The sequence below is a fragment of the Salvelinus namaycush genome, chromosome 8 (assembly GCF_016432855.1).
Source record: "Salvelinus namaycush isolate Seneca chromosome 8, SaNama_1.0, whole genome shotgun sequence".
NCBI lineage: Eukaryota > Metazoa > Chordata > Actinopteri > Salmoniformes > Salmonidae > Salvelinus > Salvelinus namaycush.
The window spans coordinates 64,155,057-64,164,383 of record NC_052314.1 but is presented as its reverse complement, the minus strand read 5'-3'; the positions used below and the strand labels follow the sequence as shown (position 1 = coordinate 64,164,383).

The following is a 9,327-nucleotide window of genomic DNA, read 5'->3' as shown; positions in this document are numbered from 1 at the left end:
TATAACCAGCCAGGACATGTTACTGTATCACCAGCCAGGACATGTTACTGTATAACCAGCCAGGACATGTTACTGTATAACCAGCCATGACATGTTACTGTATAACCAGCCAGGACATGTTACTGTATTACCAGCCAGGACATGTTACTGTATAACCAGCCATGACATGTTACTGTATAACCAGCCAGGACATGTTACTGTATAACCAGACAGGACATGTTACTGTATAACCAGCCAGGACATGTTACTGTATAACCAGCCAGGACATGTTACTGTATAACCAGCCAGGACATGTTACTGTATAACCAGCCAGGACATGTTACTGTATAACCAGCCAGGACATGTTACTGTATTACCAGCCAGGACATGTTACTGTATAACCAGCCAGGACATGTTACTGTATAACCAGCCAGGACATGTTACTGTATAACCAGCCAGGACATGTTACTGTATAACCACCCAGGACATGTTACTGTATAACCAGCCAGGACATATTACTGTATAACCAGCCAGGACATATTACTGTATAACCAGCCAGGAAATGTTACTGTATAACCAGCCATGATGTGTTACTGTATAACCAGCCATGACATGTTACTGTATAACCAGCCAGGACATGTTACTGTATAACCAGCCAGGACATGTTACTTTATAACCAGCCAGGACACGTTACTGTATAACCAGCCAGGACACGTTACTGTATAACCAGCCAGGACACGTTACTGTATAACCAGCCAGGACACGTTACTGTATAACCAGCCAGGACACGTTACTGTATTACCAGCCAGGACATGTTACTGTATAACCAGCCAGGACACGTTACTCTATAACCAGCCAGGACACGTTACTGTATAACCAGCCATGGCGTGTTACTGTATAACCAGCCAGGACGTGTTACTGTATTACCAGCCAGGACGTGTTACTGTATAACCAGCCAGGACATGTTACTGTATTACCAGCCAGGACGTGTTACTGTATAACCAGCCAGGACATGTTACTGTATTACCAGCCAGGACGTGTTACTGTATAACCAGCCAGGACGTGTTACTGTATTACCAGCCAGGACGTGTTACTGTATAACCAGCCAGGACATGTTACTGTATTACCAGCCAGGACGTGTTATTGTATAACCAGCCATGACATGTTACTGTATAAACAGCCAGGACATGTTACTGTATAACCAGCCAGGACATGTTACTGTATAACCAGATAGGACGTGTTACTGTATAACCAGCCAGGACATGTTTCTGTTCCACAAATCCCCACCTACAACAGGTGTAAAAGCAGTCAGCTTCAGACTCAGACACTCTGTACTCGGGGCCTCCTCTGGGTGAACGTTTAGTTTTTTACCCTAACACTACACAGCTTATTCTAATCATCAAAGCTTGATGATGAATTGGTTATTTGAATCAGCTGTGTAGTGTAGGGTAAAAACCAAAACGTTCACCAAGGGGGGCCCAGGACTGAATTTGGGAAACCCTGCTCTAAGTCACTGTAGCTATAGTCAGAAAACATTGTTGAAAATGTCTGAGTCCATCTATACCAAGCCAGATATGACCAAGAAGGTTTGACAGAGGTGAGATGGAGGAGAGGATTGTGGATATCTACATCAGAGCAGAGACCCTGAGAGACGGTGAAATCAGCACAACAACACATCTGCAGAAAGACCAGGAAAGAGAATAGCAACAGACCAGTTACAACACCCTGACTGAAGAGAGAGACCAGCTACAGACCAGTTACAACACCCTGACTGAAGAGAGAGACCAGCTACAGACCAGTTACAACACCCTGACTGAAGAGAGAGAGACCAGCTACAACACCCTGTTTAAAGAGAGAGACCAGCTACAACACCCTGTTTAAAGAGAGAGACCAGCTACAGACCAGCTACAACACCCTGATTAAAGAGAGAGACCAGCTACAGACCAGTTACAACACTCTGATGAGGAGTTACGAGGAGAGGAATCGATGAAAAACAAATTGAGTTAGAGCCATAGAGCAGGGTTACCAAAACTCTGTACTGGGGTTCTCCTCTGGGTGAACATTTTGTTTTTTACCCTAGCACTACACAGCTGATTCTAATCATCAAACTTGATGATGAGTTGGCTATTTGAACCAGCTGTGTAGTGCTCAGGCAAAAACCAAAACGTTCACCCCCCTGCCTGTATTAATAGTTTTTAAAGCCACAGATTAACCTTCTAGACTATAAGTCCTGTCTAAAAATGGAGGGGTTCTAAGCTAAAATATGGAATAGTTTTAAGATGGTCATACCAAGGATCATTTAGCTACTGGATTTTTTAATTTAAGACCCCTTAATGTATCAAAAATATATAAAACAACATTATTGGATGAAACATTGAATGTGGCTTTCCTGCTATTAGCCAATAGAAATGGGTTGAATAACAGACTCACTACACGTAACAACAGGTAGTCAAAAAACCATCTAAAGGAAGTTTGTTGTGTCTTATATCTGAGAGATTTAAGACACATCAATCAATATTTTTGTACATGTATTTATCCTCTTATTCTAGGCACTAAACTATCTCCATATATACTTCCATGAAATGTGAACTGTTACAGGGGAACTTCAGATGAGTCTTGTGAGTCTTGTGGGCATCCAATGGCAGCACGGAGAGTCTCTGCTTTCAATAGAGTTACAGTAGTTTATTGGTGTTTTTGTGAGAATACCGTTTTTGTAAGAAGACAGATTTTCTGGATGTCTCATGGTCTGATCAACAACGTGTGAGACTCAACTAATGCAACAACAAAAAACACACATCTCTCACGTCTCAAACAGACAAATTTTGATGGGAACTTTTTTATTATGTACATTCGATTTCCTCAGGGTCAAGGGATAAAGGAAGAATGTCCCAGCATGTCTACCAGCTTCCTGCTTGAATGTGATTGGATCGATAAAACAGTGTGACTTCCAGTTGGACACACACAGAGGGCAGAACAGTACTGAGGACACACACACACACACACACACACACACACACACACACACACACACACACACACACACACACACACACACACACACACACACACACACACACACACACACACACACACAATTCCCCTTTAAAAACTCTGAGAAAGATGCAAGAACACTTCTGAATAACTCTTCACAGTGATGTCACACACAGACAGCATAGACAGATAAAGGCCCCTATATGTCATCAGGTCATTGGTGATGTATGTGATGAAATAGGTGGCTGCTCACAGAGTACAAGACATAACGTGACCTCTGTTTAAAGGCTGGGGTGTCAAAGCCTCAGTAATGCTATATGATCTATGTGCAAATTCACAGAGTCCAGTCTTTTATCTGCTAAAATATATGATTACTTCAATTATGTCTTGAATCATAATGTATGTTTCAAATGGATGTGCACAGAGGGAAAACAAACATGTTTTGCTTAGAAGCTAATGTGGGGGAAGTCATGTGTCCAGTGATGTGTTGATTTGACAGTTTCTCATCAGTTAAAACACTTCCACTCACAGTAAGGGACAGGAACAGGGCAGAGGTAATGATATCACAAGACCCTGAATAGACTTAACACAGACCTGTTAGACAGTAAACACAGTACGTTGTTGGAGATGTCTGAGGCCTCTATGCTGAGCCAGATATGAACAAGAAGAGTAAGAAGGTACTGGTATGACCCACAGCCTGATAATGCAGGTCCTAATGGGGAGGAAGACTGTGTTGAAACACGCAAAGATCATAGTCCTCTAATGACATGTCATATGACAGGAAACTCAACTGGATATGTGAGAAAGTGGTTTAACATCACCATGACAACATTCTGTAAAACACAGCAGCCTACAGTGCACACAACTTCCTCCTTCATTCTCCGTCTGTCTGTCGCTGTCTGTCTCTGTCTGTCTGTCTCTCTCTCTCTGTTTCTCTCTCTCTCTGTCTCTCTCTCTGTTTCTCTCTCTCTCTGTCTCTCTCTCTGTGTCTCTCTCTGTCTCTCTGTCTCTCTGTCTCTCTGTCTCTGTCTCTCTGTTTCTCTCAATCCCACACACCTACACACTCAATAACACATACACCTATTGTTGTATTTGTTTGTAGTATCATACTAATAAAAGGCCGACTTATTTCCTGTTTGTAGCTTCCTGTGTACCAGAAGTTATGTTTGACACATCACCAGAGTCAACATGAAGTTAGTACATTTGACTTTGTTCACACTCTGCATGCAGTGCATTTCATAATTTCCAATTCTAATATATTATTTTACCTTGCTACAGATATTTACATGCTCCAATTTAGACCTGGTGGAAACATTATAGACAGTACCAAACCACCATTACATACACTGTATAGGAGTTGACTGTATCACCAATCAATGAGTGTAGAAGAGATATCAAAGGATCTCAAAGCATGTTACTAAATAACGTTTGACTGTCAGTCTTTGTTGTCAAGTTACATATAAGCACAATATCAAATGATCATATTTGACTGTTGTTCCCCTATATGGGTCCCAAAAGAGGGAAGTGAAGTGGATCTTTTCAGTGGTTCAACCAGCTGTCACTCAAAAACTCCTCAACCAATCAGGTTCATTAAGATAGAGGAAAACCCCGGTAGACCAAAGACAGAGAGCAGAGAGGTACCTGGTGGAGAAGCACATTAGACCAACTACATAGCTACTTGTCAGTACAGTTAGAATCATACAGTAGATATTACCATTAGGAGTCAGTTAGAAAGGTAATCATACAGTAGATATTACCATTAGGAGTCAGTTAGAAAGGTAATCATACAGTAGATATTACCATTAGGAGTCTGTTAGAAAGATAATCATATAGTAGATGTTACCATTAGGAGTCTGTTAGAAAGGTAATCACACAGTTAGTTTAGATGGATGACTACATCAACGACCAGGTTATTGAAGAAAAGCAGAAGAGAGCAATGAGGAGAGTGAAGACTGAGACCAATCGCTCAGGTAAGAACTAAGAAAACTCTATCACACACACACATTGACAAAGACTTACACAAACATTGAAAAATGCTAATAGCAAGTCTTACTGGAAAAGTTTAAAAAATATATGATTTTTGTATTCAGAAGCATTAAAGCGTCAATATGCACTTCCAACATGACCAACGCGGTCACCCTGCCAATGATTTGGTAAACATCTGAGGAATGGGGCTGGAGTATTAGTGTAATGACTGATCATCCATAAGATCCAAATTGTTGTTTTAACCATGTTTTGAGGCCATACAGTGTTTGTTTACAATTACAATGGAGTAAAAAGAAGTATGTTTTGTATGACAGTTGAACAAAGCTCAGGAGGCATTTCTAAATCATTATCATTAAGAATCTATGGGTAAATCTACTAATATTAATGTAGCAACTGCAGATTTCTCCTTTAATGATTCTAACATGTTATACTGATACAGGAACTTCATCTAAAGCAGCTGTGAGAAACGGTACTCTTGCTGCTGATAGTGTGTGTGGTATGTGTGTGCTTGTATGTGAGTGTTTATGAGTGTGTTGGTATGTGTGTGTACGTGCGTGCGTGCTTGCTTGCTTGAATACATGAGTGTATGCATTAATGTGTACGTGTGTGTGTGTCTGTATATGTTTGTGTATATGTGTGTGTGTGTGTGTATACGTTTGTGTATATGTGTCTGTGTGTGTTCTCCCATCAGTGTTTATCTCCTCAGGACCTGAGGATTCAGGGAGAACACTCTATAGGATGGTTGCTGTGAGCTTTGGGATGCTGTGTGTTCTACAAGTCACTCTCAACATCTCCCTGAGACTAGTCTGTGAGTCTCTTGTTATCGAATCATTACACTATATCAGACTTTCACAACAACGTCCTAAATTCAGATGACACACTGAGTACAGTTGTCGAGTCAATGCCTATTCCACGTTGGTTAAATGTAATTTCATTGAAATGATGTTGAAACAACGTTAATTCAACCAGTGGGGAGTGTTGTTATCCACGTAACTAAGTTCTTCCTCTGTTAGACATGCTTAAGGAACTTGCAAACCACATTCAAGATTTTCTGTCCACTTTCAAACTGTTTGTTTTTAACAGTTACAGTAAGAAATTCTGTTTTCACCACTAGCTATATGTATCAATACTTTCCAGTTAACAGACGCTTCAAATATTCTGAAGAGAGAGACCAGCTACAGACCAGTTACAACAACCTGACTGAAGAGAGAGACCAGCTACGGACGAGTTACAACAACCTGACGAAAGAGAGAGACCGGCTACAGACTGAGAGAGATTTTCTTAGCGGGAGGCTTACCATTCACAGTGAGTAAACCTACAGTAATAAAGTATCATTAATACCACTAACTTTATCGTGTGTCTGTATTCTTTCAATAAGAATCCAGTGTGATTAGTTGAAGGGAATTCATGTTTTCATCTAGTAGAACAAACATGTCCTGAACGCTGGCAGAAGTTTGAATCCAGTTTCTACTTCCTGTCTACTGAGACTAAAACATGGAATGAAAGCAGAGAGGACTGTCTGGAGAGAGGAGCAGACCTGGTGATCATAAACAGTGATGAGGAACAGGTGAGAGAGAGACGGAGAGAGAGAGAGAGAGAGAGAGAGAGAGAGAGAGAGAGAGAGAGAGAGAGAGAAAGAGAGAGAGAGAGAGAGAGAGAGAGAGAGAGGATATGGGTGTGCAGGGGGTAGATATAATCAAACATAATTATGTATATATTTATGTTTCTCAACAACAGACATTTCTCTTCAACCTCAAGAAGAGAGTGTTCATTGGTCTGACCGATTCTGTTAATGAGGGGACCTGGAAATGGGTAGACGGCACCCCACTGACCAAAGGGTGAGAGATGACTATTATGTAAATAAGGCTCCATTCAACCTTTTTCTATGCAGGTTACTGTCATTGATTGCAGCAGTCAACTAAGTTAACTTAAAGATTGAACTTTTCTTTTAATTATTTAGGATTGTGATGTTCTAAATGTGACGTCTGACTGTTTTTAACCCTGTAGGTACTGGTATTAACCATGATATCTGACTGTTTTTAACCCTGTAGGTACTGGTATTAACCATGATATCTGACTGTTGTTAACCCTGTAGGTACTGGTATTAACCATGATATCTGACTGTCGTTAACCCTGTAGGTACTGGTATTAACCATGATATCTGACTGTTGTTAACCCTGTAGGTACTGTTATTAACCATGATATCTGACTGTTTTTAACCCTGTAGGTACTGGTATTAACCATGATATCTGACTGTTATTAACCCTGTAGGTACTGGTATTAACCATGATATCTGACTGTTGTTAACCCTGTAGGTACTGGTATTAACCATGATATCTGACTGTTATTAACCCTGTAGGTACTGGTATTAACCATGATATCTGACTGTTATTAACCCTGTAGGTACTGGTATTAACCATGATATCTGACTGTTGTTAACCCTGTAGGTACTGTTATTAACCATGATATCTGACTGTTTTTAACCCTGTAGGTACTGGTATTAACCATGATATCTGACTGTTATTAACCCTGTAGGTACTGGTATTAACCATGATATCTGACTGTTGTTAACCCTGTAGGTACTGGTATTAACCATGATATCTGACTGTTGTTAACCCTGTAGGTACTGGTATTAACCATGATATCTGACTGTTGTTAACCCTGTAGGTACTGGTATTATCCATGATATCTGACTGTTGTTAACCCTGTAGGTACTGGTATTAACCATGATATCTGACTGTTATTAACCCTGTAGGTACTGGTATTTACCTCGGTATCTGACTGTTTTTAACCCTGTAGGTACTGGTATTAACCATGATATCTGACTGTTATTAACCCTGTAGGTACTGGTATTTACCTCGGTATCTGACTGTTTTTAACACTGTAGGTACTGGTATGATCCACAGCCTGATAATGGTGGTGGCTATGCAGAACATGGTGAGGAGCACTGTGCTGAAATAAACAAAGTTCACCATCATCTGGAGGCATGGAATGACTTGTCATGTGACAAGAAAATCAACTTTATTTGTGAGAAAGTGATTTAACATCACCATGACAACATACTGTAACACGTACTGCAGCTTATAGTGCACACAACTTCCTCTTTCTTTCATTCTCTCTCTCTCTCTCTCTCTCTCTCTCTCTCTCTCTCTCTCTCTCTCTCTCTCTCTCTCTCTCTCTCTCTCTCTGTCTCTCTGTCTCTCTGTCTCTCTCTCTCTCTCTCTCTCTCTCTCTCTCTCTCTCTCTCTCTCTCTCTCTCTCTCTCTCTCTCTCTCTCTCTCTCTCTTAAACCCACACACCCTCATGCAAAGGCACCTATTGTTGTATTTGTTTGTAATATCATATTAATAAAAGTCCAACTTTTTTCCTGTTTGTAACTTCCTGTGTACCTGTAGTTATGTTTCACACATCATCAGATACAACATGAAGTTAGGACATTTGACTTTGTGCATACAAATATTTCTCAATTCAAATGTATTCTACAGATATTTACATGCTCCAATTTAGGCCTGGTGCAAACATTCTCAACAGTACCAAACCCCCATTACATACTATCAGGAATCAAGGTAAGACCCAGATGCAGACTGCATAGTAAAACTGTTTATACTGGCAACGACAGGTCAAGGCAGGCAGGGGTAAAATATCCAGAGTATAGGGGCAAAGGTACAGACGGCAGGCAGGCTCAGGATCAGGTCAGGCAGAGGTTGGTAATCCAGAGGTGGGGCAAAAGTACAGGACGGCAGGCTGGCTCAGGGTCAGGACAGGCAGAGTAGTCGGACAGGCGGGCGGGCTCAGAGACAGGACAGGCAAGGGTCAAAACCAGGAGGGTGAGAAAAAGAGATACTGGAGAAAAGCAGGAGCTGAGAAAAATGCTGATTGACTTGACAAACAAGACGAACTGGCAACGGACAAACAGAGAACACAGGTATAAATACACAGGGGATAATTGGGAAGATGGGCATCACCTGGAGGGATTTGGAAACAATCACAAAGATAGGTGAAACAGATCAGGGTGTGACACATACACTGTATAGGAGTTGACTCTATCACCAATCAATGAGTGTAGTAAAGATATCAAAGGATGTTACTTAATCATTTTTGACAGTCAGTCTTTGTTGTAAAGTTACATATAAGCACAATATCAAATGCTCATATTCGGCTGTTGTTCCCTTCTAAGGGTCCCAAAAGAGGGAAGTGCACCTTTTCAGTCACTCAAATAGCTCTCACTCAAAATCTCCTCGACCAATCAGGTTAATTAAGAGAGAAGAGGGCTGTGGCAAATTATGTCGCCATCTCCTCCTCACTGGTTGAGACTACCCACCCTCAATATCCACTTGGAGCAGTTTGTAGTGTCAAATCTATTGTATGGAC

The 9,327-nt window shown here is 41.0% G+C and overlaps 1 protein-coding gene across 1 annotated transcript; it reads left to right on the top strand.

Moving 5' to 3' along the window:
* The first annotated feature begins 4,622 nt into the window (after window positions 1-4,622).
* Window positions 4,623-8,109, top strand: LOC120053060 (CD209 antigen-like protein E). The gene is made up of 6 exons (XM_039000309.1): window positions 4,623-4,940; window positions 5,648-5,764; window positions 6,094-6,261; window positions 6,378-6,523; window positions 6,694-6,794; window positions 7,844-8,109. The coding sequence occupies exons 1-6, from the start codon at window positions 4,856-4,858 to the stop codon at window positions 7,998-8,000; spliced, it is 774 nt and encodes a 257-aa protein (XP_038856237.1). The 5' UTR covers window positions 4,623-4,855; the 3' UTR covers window positions 8,001-8,109.
* Window positions 8,110-9,327: the final 1,218 nt, after the last annotated feature.

What these genes read in the sequence shown, in the direction of transcription:
- LOC120053060 (XM_039000309.1), top strand. Translation starts at nt 4,856, where the DNA reads ATGGATGACTACATCAACGACCAGGTTATTGAAGAAAAGCAGAAGAGA. An exon ending in CATCTCCCTGAGACTAGTCT is followed by an intron (nt 5,765 to 6,093) that starts GTGAGTCTCTTG and finishes AATACTTTCCAG; the next exon opens with TTAACAGACGCTTCAAATAT. An exon ending in CGGGAGGCTTACCATTCACA is followed by an intron (nt 6,262 to 6,377) that starts GTGAGTAAACCT and finishes GTTTTCATCTAG; the next exon opens with TAGAACAAACATGTCCTGAA.